The sequence below is a fragment of the Schistocerca piceifrons genome, chromosome 1 (genome assembly GCF_021461385.2).
Source record: "Schistocerca piceifrons isolate TAMUIC-IGC-003096 chromosome 1, iqSchPice1.1, whole genome shotgun sequence".
Lineage (NCBI taxonomy): Eukaryota > Metazoa > Arthropoda > Insecta > Orthoptera > Acrididae > Schistocerca > Schistocerca piceifrons.
The window spans coordinates 1,127,296,189-1,127,318,012 of NC_060138.1; the positions used below are offsets into that span (position 1 = coordinate 1,127,296,189).

General features: G+C 39.8%; 1 protein-coding gene and 1 non-coding gene across 2 annotated transcripts in view; both read left to right on the forward strand.

Moving 5' to 3' along the window:
• Window positions 1-21,824, forward strand: part of LOC124778248 — a 123,696-nt gene that overhangs the window by 56,092 nt on the left and 45,780 nt on the right. The window contains exons 6-7 of the mRNA XM_047253630.1: window positions 15,218-15,373; window positions 19,047-19,300. Of these exons, the coding sequence (XP_047109586.1) occupies window positions 15,218-15,373; window positions 19,047-19,300 (410 nt within the window). The remainder of the gene's footprint in view (window positions 1-15,217; window positions 15,374-19,046; window positions 19,301-21,824) is intronic.
• Trnal-caa lies at window positions 759-833 on the forward strand. The gene has a single exon. It is a non-coding gene; the product is annotated as a tRNA-Leu (tRNA).

The window sequence follows — 21,824 nt, forward strand, 5'->3', positions numbered from 1 at the left end:
GGGTAAAAATCGTAGAGGGAAACCAAGAGATGAATACACTAAACAGATTCAGAAGGATGTAGGCTGCAGTAGGTACTGGTAGATGAAGAAGCTTGCACAAGATAGAGTAGCATGGAGAGCTGCATCAAACCAGTCTCAGGACTGAAGACCACAACAACAACAACAACATGGCTTCACTTAGTACACAAGTTTTTGGAAACAAGCCATAGCATGATTCCTTATATCGTGCTCTAAAGATAATTCTTATAAACCTTTTTTGAAGTGGCAATAGCATATTTAGATTTGCTCCCCATATTACTATTTCACAGTTCAGGTGAGAGGAGAATAGAGCATGGTATGCAATCTTTAAGACAACAGTGTCTTTGCAAAACTTGCTAATTATATTAATTGCAAATATATTCTTAGACAACTTAAATGCTAGAGTGTCAACATGTGTGTCCCATTTTAGATTGCTTTGAATTGCTAAACAAAGGAATTTTACACTAAACCCTGTTTTTAGAATGAGATTTTCACTCTGCAGCGGAGTGTGCGCTGATATGAAACTCCCTGGCAGATTAAAACTGTGTGCCAGACCGAGACACAAACTCGGGACCTTTGCCTTTCGCAGGCAAGTGCTCTACCAACTGAGCTACCCAAGCAATATCCTTTCTTTCAGGAGTGCTAGTTCTGCAAGGTTCGCAGGAGAGCTTCTGTAAAGTTTGGATGGTAGGAGACGAGGTACTGGCAGAAGTAAAGCTGTGAGGACGGGGTGTGAGCCGTGCTTGGGTAGCTCAGTTGGTAGAGCACTTGCCCGCAAAAGGCAAAGGTCCCGAGTTCGAGTCTCGGCCCAGCACACAGTTTTAATCTGCCAGGGAGTTTCAACACTGTTTTTATTAATTCATTGCCAGTGTATAATTTAATTTCATCATTAAGACTACTGTTGGTAAACTCCACGAGGCACATTGTATTATTGCTTACATTTAAGTGTCTCTCATTACAGTATTGAACAATTTTGTATGTCACATTATTACAGTGGGTCTCTAGCTCATTAAATGATCCCTTTTTTACACATAGTGGATGTATCATCTGCATAAAGAACTATTTTGAAACTCTGAGTGTAGTATATTATGTCATGTATATAAATCAAAAGCAGAAGAGGACCCAGTACTGAGCCCTGGGGCACTCCATGTTTTATATTAGTGATTTTGGATTTGTGAACACCACTTTTGGTTTTAAACAGTACAAACTGTTTTCAGTTACTCATGTAAGGTTTTATTACATCATGAGTAGTGCCTCTGATGCCAATGTTCCATAGCTTCTCTAATAGGATTGTGGCATTCACACAATTAAAAGCTTTCTCAAGGTCATGGTATATACCAGCAATATGTTGCATGTTCTCGATGCCAGTTATTATCTCTTCAATTAACTAAGCAGCTGCTGTGCTTGTTGATTTGCATTTTAAGAAACCATTTTGATTTTCAAACATTAGGTTGTTCATCTGGAGAAAGTTTATAATTCTGCTGTATATGACTTCTTCAACTGTTTTGGAAAAGACTGGATGTATTGAGATGAGTCTGTAGTTTTGAATTGTGAGTTTGTCTCCTTTCTTAAGATTGGTGTTACCTGAGCTATTTTTAGTGTGTCTGAGAAGGTGCCTGATTCTATTATATTATTTACTGCTACAGTCAGAGGTACAGAAACATGTTTGTCACTGATAGCTTCCACTACTGAAGAAAAATATTCATTCAATATGTTAGCAATTTCAAGTTGATCTTTTACTACCATCCCATTGTGATCAATAATAAAGTCCATACAGCATTTGTCTCTGCCTCTTCTAAAACTGTTTTTCACTCCCCAGACACCAGTAGTAACATTGTGTGACGCCTGAAGGTTTTTTACAATGTAGTTGCTCATGGTCTGTATTAATAAATCATTATAGTATTCTTGATAAGTTTTGAAGGCCTCCTTCAGCTTGAGATTTTGTGTATTATTCAACAATGCACTATGGAATAATTTTAATTTTTCCCTTGCTTCAGTGACGTCATTATTTATCCAGATACTTTTGTTTATATTTTTAGTTTGTTCAACTTTTGTAGCTACAACTGGACATGTGGCATCAAAACAATAGTAGAAGTCAGCAGCAAAGCTATCACAGGGAAAGCTATCATTCTCAACCTGTGGTATGTGAGCTAACTTGCAGTTCAGTCTATTGGTGTCATCATTATACACATTTATTTTGCTTACATATATTTTCTTTTCAGTGACAAAGGGCATGTCATTTGCCTCTAATTGAAGCTGTACTGCGTGGTGATCAGAGATGGCTAGTTTTAGAACAGATGTACTGTAGGAAAGATGGATCATGTTTGTCATTATATTATCCAGATAAGGCACAGCATTCAAGAATTGTTTGAGTTATCACCTAGATCTGGGGCCTGCCTATGCTTTTTTCTCTTATTATAACTACAGTAATATGATACCATCTTCAAGATGTACCTATAAAGTACATATAGGACTATACTCAAATGGGTTTAGTTCTCATGAAGCTGCTCGATGCACACAGTGGCTTATTACTTCCAGACACAGTGTGTTAAGTTAACATGTTTCTTCCAACATAGTATTTTACTCCTTTTTTTTAACATGCTATACATGCCAGAAGCAAATAGAAGGAGTGCACAGATTCCTCCCTGTGGTTGGGGAGGGAGATGGGGGAGGAGAGAGACCTGGCAGTAGCTCTAAAATGCCTGTGGAAGAGGCAACCCCAGTGTAATAACAGCCTATATACAGGTGTGGTTCTCTGCAAAATTGAAGTACCATACCAGTCTCAATAGGGCATTGCCCTATGAACTGTGGACCTTGCCGTTGATGGGGAGGCTTGCGTGCCTCAGCGATACAGATAGCCACACCTTAGGTGCAACCACAATGGAGAGATATCTGTTGAGAGGCCAGAGAAATGTGCTGGTACTGTGAAAGGCTGAAAGCAAGGGGAAACTACAGCCACAATTTTTCCCGAGGACATGCAGCTTTACTGTATGGCTAAATGATGATGGCAGTGTCTTGGGTAAAATATTCCAAAGGTAAAATAGTCCCCCAGTCTGATCTCCGGGCAGGGACTACTCAGGGGGAAGTTGTTATAAGGAGAAACAAAACTGGCATTCTATGGATCAGAGCGAGGAATGTCAGATCCCTTAGTCAGGAAGGTAGGTTAGAAAATTTAAAGAGGGAAATGGATAGGTTAAAGGTAGATATAGTGGGAATTAGCGAAGTTCGGTGGCCGGAGGAACAAGACTTCTGGTCAGGTGAATACAGGGTTATAAATACAAAGTCAAACAATGGTAATGCAGGAGCAGGTTCAATAATGAATAAAAAAAAATAGGAACATGGATAAGCTACTGTGAATAGCACAGTGAACACATTGTTTTACCCAAGATAGGCACAAAGCCCACACCCACCACAGTAGTACAAGTTTATATGCCAACTAGTTCCGCCGATGACAAAGAGTTTGAAGAAATGTATGATGAGATAAAAGAAATTATTTAGATAGTTAAAGGAGACAAAAATGTAATAGTCACTGGGGACTGGAATTCGACAGCAGGAAGTGGAGAAGAAGGAGAAATAGTAGGCCAATATGGACTGAAGGAAAGGAATGAAAGAGGAAGCCCCAGGTAGAATTTTGCACAGAACACAATTTAATTATTGCTAAGACTTGGTTTAAGAATCATGAAAGAAGGTTTTGTATTAAATTGTAAGACACTTCCAGTGGCAGGTGTGGACTCTGACCACAATTTATTGGTTGTGAACTGTAGATTAAAACTGAAAAAATTGCAAAATGGTAGGAATTTAAGGAGATGGGACCTGGATAATCTGAAAGAACCAAACATTGTCGAGAATTTCAGAGAGCATTAGGGAATTATTGACCAGAACAGTGAGAAGGAATACATTAGAAATATGGGTAGCTTTGAGAGATGAAATAGTGAAAGCAGCAAAGGATCAAGTAAGTAAAAAGGCGACAGCTGGTAGAAATCCTTGGGTAGCACAAGAGATATTGGATTTAATTGATGAAAAGAGGAAATATAAAAATGCAGTAAATGAAGCAGGAGAAAGGGAAAACAAACGTGTAAAAAGTGAGATTGACAGAAAATGGAGAGTGGCTAAGCAGGAGTGGCCAGAGGATAAATTTTAGGATTTAGAAGCATATATCACTAGGGAAAAGATGGGTACTGCTTATAGGAAAATTATAGAGACCTTTGGAGAAAAGAGAAGAGCTCAGATGGAAAACCATCCTAAGCAAAGAAGGGAAAGCTGAAGGTGGAAGTAGTACATGAGAGGGTCTGTACAAGGGAGATGTACTTGAGAGCAATATTACACTGAAGAATGAAAGAAACTGGTACACCTGCCTAATATCGTGTAGGGCCCCTGCAAGCACACAGAAGTGCTGCAACATGATGTGGAATGGACTCGACTAATGTCTGAAGCAGTGCTGGACGGAATTGACACCACGAATCCTGCAGGGCTGTCCATAAATCCATAAGAGTGCAAGGGGGTAGAGATCTCTTCTTAACAGTACATTTCAAGGCATCCCAGGTGCCTATGTTCATATCTGGGGAGTTTGGCTGCCAGTGGAAGTGTTTAAATTCAGAAGAGTCTTCCTGGAGCCACTCTATAGCAATTCTGGACATTTGGGGTGTTGCATTGTCCTGCTGGAATTGCCCAAATCTGTCTGAGTGCACAATGGACATAAAGGGATGCAAGTGATCAGACATGATGCTTACGTTCATGTGTTCTTCAGGTACCACTGAGAAATCTATGTTGAAAACAAAGAAACTGTAATTTTGCCAGCTGACAAGAGGAACGCTATGGGCCTAATGTTATGTGTGGACTGCAATCTACATCTGTACTCTATGAACCACTGTAATGTGCATGGCAGAGGGTACATCCCATTGTAACAGTTATTAGGGCTTTTCCCCATTCCATTTGCATAAAGAAACTGAGGAAAAGTGATTTGTTTAAATGCATATGTGAGTGGTGTAATTAATCTAATCTTATCCTCACGATTTCTATGGAGGGATATATATGGGATTGTAGTATATTTGTAGTCATCTTTTAAAGCTGCTTTTTGAAACTTTTGTCAGTAGACTTCCTCAGGATAATTTCTGTCTATCTTTGAGAGTCTGCCAGCTCAGTTCTTCCAACATCTCAGTGACATTCTCCTGTGGGTCAAACAGACCTGTGACCATACATGCTACCCTTCTCTGCTAGTCCCATTTGGTATGGGTCCATAAACCTTGAGCAATATTCTAGGATGGGTCGCATGAGTGATTTGTAAGCAATCTCTTTTGTTGACTGATTGCATTCTGAAGTTTGCTACCTGCTTTACACACAACTGAGCCTATGTGATTATTCCACTTCATGTCCATACTAAGTGTTACATCCAATTATTTATATGAGTTTCCAACTATGACTCACAAATATTATAGTAGGCTACCATACCTTGGGTTCTGTGAATTACACAATTTTACATTTCTGAGCATTTAAAGCAAGCTGCCAATCATTGCACCACTTTGAAATCCTATCAAGATTTGACTGAATATCTGTACAGATTGATTCAGATTGTACTTCATTGCAGATAACTGAATCATCTGCAAGAAGTCTGGGTTTACCATTAATTTTGTTATTAAAAGCATTAATATACAACATGAACAGCAAGGAACCCAACGCACTTCCCTGCGGTACACCCAAAGTTACTTCTACATCTGTCATTGATTCTCCATCCAAGATAACATGCTGTGTCCTCCCTACCAAGAAATCTATCCAATCATTTATTTTGCCTGATACCCCATATGAGCATACTTTTGGTAATAAGCAGAGGTGTGGTACTGAGTCAAATGCTTTTCAGAAATCAAGAAATACTGCATCTATCAGACTGCCTTGTTCCATGGCTTTAAGCATGTTGTGTGAGGAAGTTAGGTTTCACATGATCTTGTTATGTTTTTGAAATCCATGCTCATTGGCATGAAGGAAGTGGATCCGTTTGAGATACCTCATTACATTTTAGCTCAGAATATGTTCTAAGATTCTGCATCAAATGAGTGTCAAAGATATTGGATCATAGTTTTGTAAGTCACATCTGGTATCCTTCTCGTAAGCAGGTATGACCTGTTTCATTCCTCCAACTACTGGGTACAGTTTTTGTTCAAGGAATCTACTGTAGATTATAGTTAACAGAGGGGATAACTCAGCTGTGAACTGGGTGTAGAATATGATAGGAATTCTATCGGTCCCTGGATCTTCTTTCAGTTTTAAAAATTTCAGGTGTTTGTCAACGCCACTGCAACTGATATCTATTTTACTCACTTTTCAGTGGTAGGAGAACTAAGTTGGGGCAATGCTCTTGAATTCTCCTTTGTAAGGTACCACTAACTATCTTTACATATGACCAGAATAACAATAAGAAGATTTTCAATTTGTTGAATGATTTTGTTTGAAGACAGAAGTTGATCCTATGAATAATACTGAGAGGAAGATGATGACTTTAGTGAGTCAGGTTTGCAACACCTTGCAACACTTTCAAGTGAAGGTCCTAGAATCTGCCAAATTCAAAAAACATGTTTCTATTGGTATGTGGATGACATGTTTGCGTCAAGCCACATGGAACCAAAAAATTTCAAGAGTTGCTGAAATTCTGTGTATTGTAATATGAAATTCATGATGGAACTTGCAAAAGAAGACCAACTATCTTTCTCAAATTTATTAGTCATGAGAGGGACATACAGATCATTGACTCCCAGTGTGTGTAAAAAATGTATGCACAGTGACCCCAGTCTCCATGCCTTGAGCCATCACCTTTTGTCACAAAGAAATTTGTTTCTAAAGACTCTGGTCCTTAGATTTCACACAACCTTAGATAATGAGAGCTTCACCAAAGAATTGGTACATCTACATATAGAAGAATGGGTACTCAGCTGAGTGGGCATTGCAGCCAAAAATCAAGAAAGAGGTTGAGACTGAAACAGAAAAAAGAAGCCCTACACAAGGAAAGTTCAGTAGCAACCTACAGATATATGGAACCTTCTGTATTTCACTTCTGTCAACAAAGATGAAAAGTTGCTTTCATAATTGAAAGATGATCTAGGTCTCTGAAAGTTGAATGTGTATGGGGGGCAGATTATCAGAACATTCAAGGAGAGATGCAAGTAACATCAGTGACCCATGTGATTAAAACAACCAAGCATATCAGCCATCACCAAATGTTCCCTTGAATATCATCACAATGAAGACCTCATGAGTCATCTGATCCAACAAAGCAGGGAAATGCTGAGAGAAAGTGTCTGGCATGGGATGTTAGCATGGCATCTGAAAAACAAGAAAGTATTTAAAGGCATAGAGGGCATCAGGATTTGAACTTTCAGTCAGCTATAAATAGTGGTGGGAGACCAACAATAGTTCACAGTCTGGCTGGAGTCCAGGTTGCGAGTACACAGAAAATTATTTTAAACATAGCTGCATAACAGCGACGGTCCACGTAATTAGATTACAAACAGCCGACCCGTTGCAAAGGATAAAGTACTCTTTACCTAGGTTTCGATAAGTATAAACCTATCTTCTTCAGAAGTAATCCTAAGGGAAATGAACATCGTGATATATATGAAAGGTATACACATAAGTCAAGATTAGAGTTTAACATATATTAAGAGAATCTTGTGTTACAAAATACGAGAAGGATTTCTTGTACTTACAGTATTACATTAACATGGAGTGCTACGTCGCTGCCATTTTTACAAAGATCTCCATAGCTCCATTAGTCAGAATCAAATAAAGCCCTAAGAGTAGGGTTTGTCAAATAAATAAAATTAAGTACATGGAAGTTGGAGAGTGCATTAGCAACTGAGTAAAATCGGCCTGCGTGGTAGCACTGCGGCCAGGGCAGGTGGCGCTCAGGTCGCGTACTATGTGCCGATTGGGGTACTGAAGTAACATGTAAAATATAAATATTGATTGCGTCATAAGATAGAGTGACAGTAAATAAAAGGAAAGCATTTAACATTCCCATTATGACAATGTAGGAACCTTAGAAACAATAACGTAGAAACATATTTCAAAAAGGTAGGTGGCGCATACGCCATGAGTTACATGCAGTGGCATATACAGCCCAAAATAAAATTATATTACCATATTAGTGAAGCACATAGAACGTATATAAGTCAAAACCTTAAGAATAAACAGTAATGGCATCCTAAGACATAAATCATAAAGCTGGTCCACAATCCAGTTAATACACATTCACTGGGATCCGAGGCTTTGGGATAAGCGAGAATTACATGAGGGCCAGTGTAGTGGCAGCCATACATCAAGAGTAAATCACATTGCATAAAAGGTAGTGAGCTTAGAGATATAAAAATACATTATAGCTTCCTGAGGAAATAGACAACTGAGGTTATCAACATTAATGTTATGAATTAAATAGTACAGGTTTAAAGCCTTCAAAAAATTGTCTACAGGCAAGGTTCAACTGATCGTTGAGTATATTACCGTCTTTGAGCTCTAGATGTTTAAAAATAAATAACTCTTCCCACAGATCTAGTCTCCGTCCTTTAACTTGCCTGTGTAGGATAACCGTGTCTTCTAACTGTTTAGGCGTATGGCCGGCTATCAAGAAGTGTTCAGCAAAGGTAGAGTTGTGAACATTAGCTCCTTTTTTACCTAATAAATGTTCTTTATATCGTGTTTTAACAGCTCTGCCTGTTTGACCAATATAATATGAGGGGCAGTTATTACAGGTTAGTTTGTATACACCTGAATTAGAAAACCAATCGTTAGCAATTTCTACTGAATGTATAAGATTTCTTTTTAGACTGTTGTCTGTAGAAAAGGAGACGTTACAGTTATATTTTTTATTTAGGAGACGTTTAATCCTATACGATATGTTACCCAAGAAAGGGATGGAAATAAATTTTTTAGTTTCTGTGGTATCTGTGGGGAGGTTATTACTCAAAGTCGAACAATTTTGGGGAATTTTCTTATTAAGCAATTGATCGATCATATTCTGGTTGTATCCATTATTAACAGCAATCGTTTTGATGACATTCAATTCCTTTTGTTGATCCGCAGGTGATAAAGGCGTGGTTACCATTCGGTGAATGGCAGAATGAAAAAACGCCAGTTTGTGCGCTTTAGGATGAGTTGAGTCAGCAGGAATGACATTATCTGAATATGTTTCCTTGCGGAAGATATTGAAATGAAAGGTATTATCTTGTATAGAAATTGTTAAATCTAGAAAATTAAGCTCACGTTTATCATTTTGAAGTTCTTTTGTGAAGGAAATTTTTTCATGTAAACCATTGAAAGTGTTGAAGAGCTGCTCTAACTCATGGTCATTGCCATCAAAAGCAATGAAAATGTCCACATAACGTGCATAATAGCGGATTTTTTGGTGTAATTCTGAACTAGAATTGAAAAATGCTGTTTCCATGGCGTTAATGAAAACCTCTGCTAGAATACCGGCGAGGGGGCTGCCCATTGCCAGACCATCTGGCTGCATATACATTTTCCCATTAAATGTGAAATAATTGTATTTTAATACGACCTTAAGCAAACCAATAAGTTCAGCAATCTGAGTTTCACTTAGTTTTTTATGCTTTTTATGTTTTGAGGAAAACGACATCACTGAGGTTACCGTAGATCCTACTGCTGAACTGCAAAATGAAATCCGGTGTACTCTAACTAATTCCATCAGCCTGTTTAATAAGTTTCAAAAGAAAGGGCTCATAAATATGAACCCGAAACCACCTGTGCTCAGAAGCCAGTTTAAACTGCACAAACAAGATCATCCGATCCACCTTGTAGTGAATGGTATAGGCAGTCCACATCACTCTCTTGCTAGGTGCCTCCATTTTAAAATTAAAGATGCTTTCACATTCGAAAATAACTTTTCTATAAAAAATAGTAAGGAATTAATTAACAATATTCAATCTGTAAAATGTACACCTGACACTAGACTGGTGTCCTTCGACATCGTCAGCCTCTATACAAATGTCCCGGTGGATGAAACCATAGATCTTGTAAAAGAAAATCTTTTTAAGCATAAAAAACTAAGTGAAACTCAGATTGCTGAACTTATTGGTTTGCTTAAGGTCATATTAAAATACAATTATTTCACATTTAATGGGAAAATGTATATGCAGCCAGATGGTCTGGCAATGGGCAGCCCCCTCGCCGGTATTCTAGCAGAGGTTTTCATTAACGCCCTGGAAACAGCATTTTTCAATTCTAGTTCAGAATTACACCAAAAAATCCGCTATTATGCACGTTATGTGGACGACATTTTCATTGCTTTTGATGGCAATGACCATGAGTTAGAGCAGCTCTTCAACACTTTCAATGGTTTACATGAAAAAATTTCCTTCACAAAAGAACTTCAAAATGATAAACGTGAGCTTAATTTTCTAGATTTAACAATTTCTATACAAGATAATACCTTTCATTTCAATATCTTCCGCAAGGAAACATATTCAGATAATGTCATTCCTGCTGACTCAACTCATCCTAAAGCGCACAAACTGGCGTTTTTTCATTCTGCCATTCACCGAATGGTAACCACGCCTTTATCACCTGCGGATCAACAAAAGGAATTGAATGTCATCAAAACGATTGCTGTTAATAATGGATACAACCAGAATATGATCGATCAGTTGCTTAATAAGAAAATTCCCCAAAATTGTTCGACTTTGAGTAATAACCTCCCCACAGATACCACAGAAACTAAAAAATTTATTTCCATCCCTTTCTTGGGTAACATATCGTATAGGATTAAACGTCTCCTAAATAAAAAATATAACTGTAACGTCTCCTTTTCTACAGACAACAGTCTAAAAAGAAATCTTATACATTCAGTAGAAATTGCTAACGATTGGTTTTCTAATTCAGGTGTATACAAACTAACCTGTAATAACTGCCCCTCATATTATATTGGTCAAACAGGCAGAGCTGTTAAAACACGATATAAAGAACATTTATTAGGTAAAAAAGGAGCTAATGTTCACAACTCTACCTTTGCTGAACACCTCTTGATAGCCGGCCATACGCCTAAACAGTTAGAAGACACGGTTATCCTACACAGGCAAGTTAAAGGACGGAGACTAGATCTGTGGGAAGAGTTATTTATTTTTAAACATCTAGAGCTCAAAGATGGTAATATACTCAACGATCAGTTGAACCTTGCCTGTAGACAATTTTTTGAAGGCTTTAAACCCGTACTATTTAATTCATAACATTAATGTTGATAACCTCAGTTGTCTATTTCCTCAGGAAGCTATAATGTATTTTTATATCTCTAAGCTCACTACCTTTTATGCAATGTGATTTACTCTTGATGTATGGCTGCCACTACACTGGCCCTCATGTAATTCTCGCTTATCCCAAAGCCTCGGATCCCAGTGAATGTGTATTAGCTGGATTGTGGACCAGCTTTATGATTTATGTCTTAGGATGCCATTACTGTTTATTCTTAAGGTTTTGACTTATATACGTTCTATGTGCTTCACTAATATGGTAATATAATTTTATTTTGGGCTGTATATGCCACTGCATGTAACTCATGGCGTATGCACCACCTACCTTTTTGAAATATGTTTCTACGTTATTGTTTCTAAGGTTCCTACATTGTCATAATGGGAATGTTAAATGCTTTCCTTTTATTTACTGTCACTCTATCTTATGACGCAATCAATATTTATATTTTACATGTTACTTCAGTACCCCAATCGGCACATAGTACGCAACCTGAGTGCCACCTGCCCTGGCCGCAGTGCTACCACGCAGGCCGATTTTACTCAGTTGCTAATGCACTCTCCAACTTCCATGTACTTAATTTTATTTATTTGACAAACCCTACTCTTAGGGCTTTATTTGATTCTGACTAATGGAGCTATGGAGATCTTTGTAAAAATGGCAGCGACGTAGCACTCCATGTTAATGTAATACTGTAAGTACAAGAAATCCTTCTCATATTTTGTAACACAAGATTCTCTTAATATATGTTAAACTCTAATCTTGACTTATGTGTATACCTTTCATATAAATCACGATGTTCATTTTCCTCAGGATTACTTCTGAAGAAGATAGGTTTATACTTATCGAAACCTAGGTAAAGAGTACTTTATCCTTTGCAACGGGTCGGCTGTTTGTAATCTAATTACACAGAAAATCATAACTCTGAGTACATGAAGAGGACAACTGGATCCAACTGGATCATTCATCAAAGTATTGTGTGAAACTGAACACTCAGAAGTACATCATTAATGGTGTAGAGTGGGGTGGCAAGAGCATGCTTACATGTTCCTGGCTACGCCCCCCTCCACCCCCCCCCCCCTCCCCTACACACCCTCAAAAATTGAGATCTTAACTCAGGTATGACAAGTCCTTTCTTTTTCAGTGAGGCCTAATTTCATTAAATTCTCTTTCTTGCTCCTCTTTTGTCCTCCTTCCTGTCCCCGTCCTTGTGCTGCCTCACCTGCTTTCCCTCTTTTCCTTTCCTACCTCATCACAGCTGTTTTCATGATATCGGACTCGCTCCATAAACTTCCACTTTTTAATCAATAACTGTGTATCTGTCAACACTTCTACCTTGAAATTGTGTTTCAAAGTGCAAAGCTCCAGTTCTCTCCATCTACTGGCAGTGTTTGAAAGCTACAGTAATATCTGTTTGATATTAATTATATTAGCTACCAAACACAAATCCTTCAAAACAACTGGAGAAATCTTATGTTGTAGGCATTTTAAGCCAATACAACCATAAATTGAGGTTACAACCTAACTCAGATAAAACAGAAGTTGCATGTTTTCATCAGTCCAATAGATTGGCACACAAAGCCCTTGATGTCTGTTTCAAAGGAGAGAAACTTCATCTTAACGTGCATCCAAAATACCTTGGTATCACTTTCTTTTAAGGTGCATATGATGTGAACATCTGCCAAGCTCAAAAGCACAAACAACAATCTCCATAAGCTCTGCGGCACTAGCTGGGGACTGTCAGCAGACACTGTTAGAGTATCAGCTTTCAGATTGGTGTACTCAACAGGAGAGTACTGTTTGTCAGTCTTGTTTAACGGTGCATATGTGAATGCGAATATGAATACATCCACATTGTTGGTGGGTCAGTAAGATCTGCTCCCACATCTGGCTACCTATCTCGAGGCACATTCCCCCTCCTGACATGAGACAGAAGAAGATGCTACTACATCAATACCATTAGATACTAAATAACCCTGAGCTTCCAATATTGAACAATGTATTCCCTGTAGAGTGAAAAAGATTAATATCAAGACATCCCATTCTTATCACAGTCAGAATTCTTACTGAAAATAAATTCAGTTCCATCGATGAATGGAAATGCTGTTGGCAACTAAACTATCCTCCACAATGCCTGAAATTGCTCTGCATCGAGAAGTAACCCTCTGGGTTTGACTAGCTTCAGACAATTTGGACTACACTGAATCACATCTGAACAAGCCTTAGAAAATGTGCAGACAATCTCCACAAGTGGGGCAAATTGTCATCATCATCTTGTGACTGTGGTGTGGAATGACAGACAGTTGCTCATGTTGTATCTACATGTCCCACGTGTGCATTCAAGGCCTCTTTCAAATATTTCCTGATTGTGACGAGTGGTGAGATAAACTGTATAGAAGACTTCAGTATTCACCTGTACCTATTGACATTTATGTTATATTATACTGGATTGCTGTGTTGAAATGTTGATATGTAGTATTTAGTAATCTTTGTACATGTCTAGATAAAAAATCTACTCACCAAGTGGTGGCAGAACACACACATAAAAGACTGTTGTGATTGGCAAGCTTTCGGTGCCAGTGGCTCCTTCTTCAGGTAGAAGGATTGAAGGGGAAGGAAGAAGGGTGAAGGCAAAGGACTGGAGAGGTCTAGGAAAAGGGGTAGATTTCAGGGAAGTCACCCAGAACCGCAGATCAGGAGAAACTCTCTGTACGGGATGAGAAGGAAAGACTGATTGTTGGGGACTGCATCAGATGAGATTTGAAAACCTGAGAGATTAAAGGTGGAAGACAGGGTAACATGCAAGACAGAGATTACTGCTAAAACATCATGCATGAGTTAATAAGAGTGAAAAGCTAAGTGCATTGTATGTAAGAGAGGGGAGTGGTGAAAAATAGATGGGAAAGGCAATGAAAGATGTAGCAAACTAAAATGGAATGAAGCAGAGAGTAGTTACAGTGAATAAAAGCTGAGACGGAAGAAATCAACATAAATTAAGGCCAGGTGGGTGGCGACAACCAAGGACATGTTGTAGTGTTAGTTGCCACCTGCAGAGTTCTGAGAGACTGGTGGTGTCTGGGGGAAGAATCCAGATGGCGCATGTGGTAAAACAGTACTCTACAGGTGGGAGCTAGCACTACAACATGTCCTTGGTTCTCACCACCCACTTGGTTTGAATTTACATTAATTTCTTCTGTCTCAGCTTTCCTTCACTGTAACTACTCTCTGTTTCACTCCGTTTTAGTTTTCTATATCTTCCATTGTCTTCACAATCTGTTTTTCACCACCACATCTGTTGCGTACAATGCACTTAGCTTTTCACTCTTATTAACTCATGCATGATGTTTTGATAGTAATCTCTGTCTTGCATATTACCATGTCTTCCACCTTTAGGCTCTCAGGTTTTCAAATCAAATCCGATGCAGTCTTTCCTTCTCATCCTGTTCGGTAAGTCTCCCAGACCTGCGGTTCTGGGAGACTTTCCCGAAATCTACCCCTTTTCCTAGACCTCTCTAGTCCTTTTCCTTCACCCTTCTTCCTTCCCCTTCAACCCTTCTGCCTGAAGAAGGAGCCACTGGCTCTGAAAGCTTGCCAATCACAACAGTCTTTCAAGTGTTTGTTCTGATGCTGCATGGTGAGTTGATTTTTTATCTGGCCAATTAAATAATTTTATCAATAATTGCCTGTTTTCATTGTATATGTATAACTATTCTTGTAATTCAGAAACTCTTATTTATGTCATAGAATAAATAAATAAACAGTTGATAATACAGGAATAAATGAACTTGTTTTTCCAGATCTTTGTAATGCCATGTACTTTCTTGAATTTAAATTTGTGCTTAATGTCCATGAGAATCCTTCTGCTTCACAATAAGTGAAAGTAAAGGATGTTTATAAAAATAATCAAAATCTTGCAATAGCAAAGATCTGAAAGGAACTTTCCTTGTTTTTTTAGCTTTGGGGAAAAAGTGTTTCACGATGCAAAAGTTAACCTGACTGCTCTGCTGCAAGAAGATTTACGCTGTGGTGGACTGGTGCTTGCAACAAACCTCACCTTGAACACCCTTATTGAATTAACTGCTGACTGCATGTTACAGAAATGTAGTTTTCGGTAAGCTATGTCTCATTAAAACAGTTTCTTCTTCTGAACACTATTGTACCTTTTTAAGCAATATCCTTGTTCATCCCTGCTCCACCCTTGATCCCAAGGCACCCAACCCCTTGCCTCATGGCTCATATCCCTGTAGCAGACCTAGGTGCAAGACCTTTCCCACACATCCTCCCACCACCACCTACTCCAGTCCAGTCCAGTCCCTCTGAAAGCAGTCATGTGATCTACAAACTGAGCTACAACCACTACACTGTGTTCTACGTCTGCTTGACAACCATTAAGCTGAAGGGCTTCACTTCAGTGACTGCTTCACAGCCTGTGCCATCCGGATCCTACCTGCCAATACCCGCTTTTCTGAACTGCACAGATGGAAACTCTCCATGTAACATATCCTATGTTCCAATAACCCCCCTGGACTCAACCTTCTCTAGTCCCTGTTCTTCACCTACCTATCCCCTTCCCTGTTCCAACTGTAGCAATACACAGCCTTCTATTCCACCAATACTACCACACTCTCTTTTTTCCCCTCCTCTACTTTGCTTCTTTTCTGCTCTCCTCCCCACCCCCCCTCCCCCCACCTCTCCTTAAACCTTCTGACTGTACCTAGCAGCCCTACCCTGTCCCAGTCACGTTCCTGCATGCAATACACCCTCCCACTCCCCACCCCAATCTGCTGCTTAGCCCCATCTTCCAGAGGCAGTGATTTTTGTGTGAGTGAGTGAGTGAGTGAGCGAGTGAGTGAGTGAGAGGTGTGCTTGCATAAATGTGTGTTTTTTACATTAGAAGGCCTGTTGGCCAGAAGATCACTTACGTAACACTCTTTTTGTTGTGTCTGTCTGTGATTCCACATCTGCTCTGTATGATGAGTAACAATCCATCCTTTTCATTATGCTATCATTATTCTATCCTGGATTTTCCATTGTCTGAGTGATTATTTGAGTTTTTGAATGGCATTTGCAATTCCTGTCACCTGGTCACTTGGTGGAGGTCGAGCTATAACTTCGGTTACAAAACATAAGCACATTTTCAGGTTATGAACTTTTCTTTTCTTCACATTTTTTACATTCTTTGCACTAATTGCTGTGGAGCACTCCCTCACTAGCTGTAGACATTTTACCAAGAACTACGATTTAAAGTCGTAACTAACTATCAGAGAGAGAGAGGTCACAACTTTTGGTACTAGGCTACAGTGCGCAGTTTGTCAAGGAACAGCAACTCTTTATGTATCCAAAAATAGTTATTTTGCGGAAATCATTGAATTTTATTAAGTGGCTAAGGTCAGATATCAATCCTGTTGTGGCGCGTTCAACCTTGTACTGGCCTATGATGGACATGTCTTGTGTGTCCATTCCCAAAGATAACATGCTGCCTATACAGATGTTGGTATTCAATGTGCTTCAAGATGTCTGAGGATTCTTCTCTGCAAAACAGGGTTGACATAATGTCTCTGCAACCTTTTTGTTGTAACCTTCACTGAGAAACTGAACTCTGTTCACACTGAGCTGGCCGGAGTGGCCGTGTGGTTCTAGGTGCTTCAGTCTGGAACTGCGCAACCGCTGTGGTTGCAGGTTCGAATCCTGCCTCGGGCATGGATGTGTGTGATGTCCTTAGGTTAGTTAGGTTTAAGTAGTTCTAAGTTCTAGGGGACTGATGACCTCAGATGTTAAGTCCCACAGTGCTCAGAGCCATTTGAACCGTTCTGTTCACAATGACAGTGCAGACAGGACTGAGTTATTGGTTGTGTATAAGGTGTTGATTCTTACTTTCTTCAAATTATAAGTCTAGTTACAGGAGAGAGGACTTCTTTCCTATACAGATATCACAATTCAGGTGTGTGAGGGAATATCGATTCAATCACTCTTTGACTCTAATCAGATTGCAAATAGTGTGTACAATTGGGTCTTTGCTACTAAAAATAAATTTTTTCCTTGTGGAAGAGCCTCTCCTAGTGAAGGCCAAAGAACAGTATCATCCTCTTCTATATCAAAGCTGAAGGATTCTTAAACCTATTACACAATAATTTGTAAGTTGTCAAATCATTGTTGTCTTTTACAATTTCCAGCTCTTATCCAGGTCTGTTTGAAAGATAAGTCTCTCCATTGTCTACTGTTTTTGTACCATCTCTCCTTCTCCTCTCTTCCACATGCAATACTTCACTTCTTTCAGCTACCTGTCTCTTGTTCTTCCTCTCTGTCTTTTTCCCTTCCTGCTCACCTCATCTATCTTCCTGGGTATCCCCTTCTCCTCCAGCCACTTAACATATCTCTACCATATTAGTCACAATTCTTCAGTCCTGTCCTGTAATGATTCCTCCTTCACTAATTCCCTGATCCTCTCATTCCTGTCCAGCATTGCCACTTCAGTATTATTTCTCAAGAATTTCACCTCACTAGCTTATATTTTGCTTCTCTCTCTTCCTTTTATTGCCTAGGTCTCCAAAGCTCATTTCAGGATACAACCTTTTCATTGTTTATAGGGACACCCTTGTTCCATATCAGCCTTCTAATACTTTTTCTGAATGCTTCTCCTGGTTTCGCTCACCCATTTATTTATCTTTTATTAAGCTTCTCAGATACTTGAAGCTCTCTACCTTCTTTCTCAGTTGTTCCCTACCAATTGTTGTCCCAGTTTAAAAGATTACAACCTGATTTCTGCAATTTCTTCTCTGTCTGCCTTCTCGGTAGCACGATAGTTGGTAGTTGTGAAACTGATAATCCTAATGGATACTGGATGGTGTTGATACTGGATGTATGATGATGTACAACACCACAGTTTTGGTTTCACTTTTCTTCGCATTTATTATCCATGATGTTCTGTTGCTGGGACAATGACTGGTTTCTTAACTTTGTAAAATGAATAGTGTACAAACCAAGCTGGATCTCACAAACAAGCAAGAATGCTGTGGCACAATCCATCAGATAAATTATAGCATTATTGAAGCACAGTTTTTGTAGAGATGCTGTCCAAGAATCAACAATAGCCTTAACAAGTCTCCAAAACAAAATGATTAAGTGTGGCACAGAACAATTGCTCATTCCAATAATAATGATGATCGTACCCTCATCCCAACCACTATACAATTCAGTGAAAATATTCACAAACTTGAATTAAAGAACTTACTTTTACATTCTTAGACACTTACATTACTGAGTTTCCACAGATGTTGGTACAAGTATTTTGGTGGACAGGTTTCACATAGGTGTTTCTCGTTAATTTAGTCAGTCAGGGACTGACTTTTTTCACTAACATCCAACTATTTAAAGACTGTCATAAGCACAATTTGTTATTTTGGAAACTACATAATCATTTGTAAAACAGCTAGGTTAAAATTTGCTGCTCAAAATGTACTTTTAAGTTTTAACTATATATTTGGTTATGAAATATGCGGTAATGTAGCTGTTTTGACTGGAAGTAGTGGTCATGTGTACATGAGGTGTGCTTGCTTGCAAGAATGTTTGTATATTTCTCATTTCCTTTCTGAAGAAGGCTTTGACTTAAATCTCAGTGTGTAACAGCCTATTTGTTGTGCCTTTCTGCAATTCAAAGAGTCACCTTTACAAGGAATAGCACACCATCCTTTACACAATAGTGTTGAGTATCATTAATCCTATTTTTCTGTTTACATAGTCAATATTTTGTAATATTAAAAAATCTCCAACACCTTTTCTTGTAGGGAAGGTGGACCAGAGGTGTGCCCACCAGACTATAAGGAAAGTGATGACCGAATCTTTTGGATATACTTCTTTCTGCGCTTTTTAGGAACTACAGCACTAACTGCAGGGGTCACTATGCTTGATCCTATTGCACTTACAATGATTCGAAAATATGGTGGACATTTTGGTAGAGAGCGGCTGTTTTCTACTCTTGGAATGGCCTTTTTTGCGCCTCTTGTTGGTCTCTTCATAGATCAGAACAGCCAGTACCTGAGTAAGTAAGTCTGTGTTTTCTTCTTTTTAAATTTATTGCTCTATTGGCTTTTCTTTGCTAGAAGTTTTAATGTGAAACAAAGGAATAAAAAACTTGTTTCCACAATGAAGAAAGATTTTGGTGTATCTTGTCCAACACACAAATGTGAACACTTGAAATGATCAAGTATCTGATGTTGAGTGATTACTATGAATATAGAGTTGCCATGTACTTTTATGATAACAGCATTATTAGCAGTTGAGAGAGTTTGAAAGGGACCTCATCTATGCCTTTGTAAATAAAGTTCTAGAGTCTCTAGATGATAAAATGCTGACAAAATGATTACTTTGTGATTTATCACAAGCTTTTGATACTGTAAACCAATAAATACACTCCTGGAAATTGAAATAAGAACACCGTGAATTCATTGTCCCAGGAAGGGGAAACTTTATTGACACATTCCTGGGGTCAGATACATCACATGATCACACTGACAGAACCACAGGCACATAGACACAGGCAACAGAGCATGCACAATGTCGGCACTAGTACAGTGTATATCCACCTTTCGCAGCAATGCAGGCTGTTATTCTCCCATGGAGACGATCGTAGAGATGCTGGATGTAGTCCTGTGGAACGGCTTGCCATGCCATTTCCACCTGGCGCCTCAGTTGGACCAGCGTTCGTGCTGGAAGTGCAGACCGCGTGAGACGACGCTTCATCCAGTCCCAAACATGCTCAATGGGGGACAGATCCGGAGATCTTGCTGGCCAGGGTAGTTGACTTACACCTTCTAGAGCACGTTGGGTGGCACGGGATACATGCGGACGTGCATTGTCCTGTTGGAACAGCAAGTTCCCTTGCCGGTCTAGGAATGGTAGAACGATGGGTTCGATGACGGTTTGGATGTACCGTGCACTATTCAGTGTCCCCTCGACGATCACCAGTGGTGTACGGCCAGTGTAGGAGATCGCTCCCCACACCATGATGCCGGGTGTTAGCCCTGTGTGCCTCGGTCGTATGCAGTCCTGATTGTGGCACTCACCTGCACGGCGCCAAACACGCATACGACCATCATTGGCACCAAGGCAGAAGCGACTCTCATCGCTGAAGACGACACGTCTCCATTCGTCCCTCCATTCACGCCTGTCGCGACACCACTGGAGGCGGGCTGCACGATATTGGGGCGTGAGCGGAAGACGGCCTAACGGTGTGCGGGACCGTAGCCCAGCTTCATGGAGACGGTTGCGAATGGTCCTCGCCGATACCCCAGGAGCAACAGTGTCCCTAATTTGCTGGGAAGTGGCGGTGCGGTCCCCTACGGCACTGCGTAGGATCCTACGGTCTTGGCGTGCATCCGTGCGTCACTGCGGTCCGGTCCCAGGTCGACGGGCACGTGTACCTTCCGCCGACCACTGGCGACAACATCGATGTACTGTGGAGACCTCACGCCCCACGTGTTGAGCAATTCGGCGGTACGTCCACCCGGCCTCCAGCGTGCCCACTATACGCCCTCGCTCAAAGTCCGTCAACTGCACATACGGTTCACGTCCACGCTGTCGCGGCATGCTACCAGTGTTAAAGACTGCGATGGAGCTCCGTATGCCACGGCAAACTGGCTGACACTGACGGCGGCGGTGCACAAATGCTGCGCAGCTAGCGCCATTCGACGGCCAACACCGCGGTTCCTGGTGTGTCCGCTGTGCCGTGCGTGTGATCATTGCTTGTACAGCCCTCTCGCAGTGTCCGGAGCAAGTATGGTGGGTCTGACACACCGGTGTCAATGTGTTCTTTTTTCCATTTCCAGGAGTGTAGTATTACAGAAAGCTAACCTTATAGGAATAAATGATGTATCAGATATTGGTTACAGTCATACCTCACAGATAGGAAGCAGGAAGTAGTATTAGACTGTACAGATGATTTTAGTAGTGGTGTGGCTTCATCAGAATAGAGAAGCATCAAATGTGGAGTTCCACAGGGATCCATTATTGGTTCTTTATTGTTCCTGATATTTATAAATGGATTACCACAATGTATAAAATTACAGTGCAATTTTACCATTTTTGCAGATGAAACCAACATTATGACTCATGGTTGTACATGTGGAAATGTTTTGTAGAGTAAACTGGTCTCATCGCATAATAACCATTTACAAGAGCCTCAGCACATCAATTTTTGCCATACGTATTGTCTCCTGGAGTGGGAACTTAAACAATATGAAAGCAGCATACTATATGCACTTCTCTAGTGGCATGTTGAAGTATTTTATGGGGAAACCAATCCCTAACATAGAAAATTTTCTTGGCCCAAAAATGTGTTGTAAGAATAATGAGTTGTGTAGGCTGTAGATACAGTTGTAGAAACCTTCTCAATTTATACTTTCACTTATGTGTTTCATCAGCAAAACTACTGAGTTGTATAAAAGAAATGGTGGGTATCATGTTTGCAATGCAAGGAGAAGGCATGATTCATACAGTGATTTTAAAAATTTTATGATGGTTCCAAAAGATGTGTGGTAAACTGGCATAAAAGCTTATATGCTCTC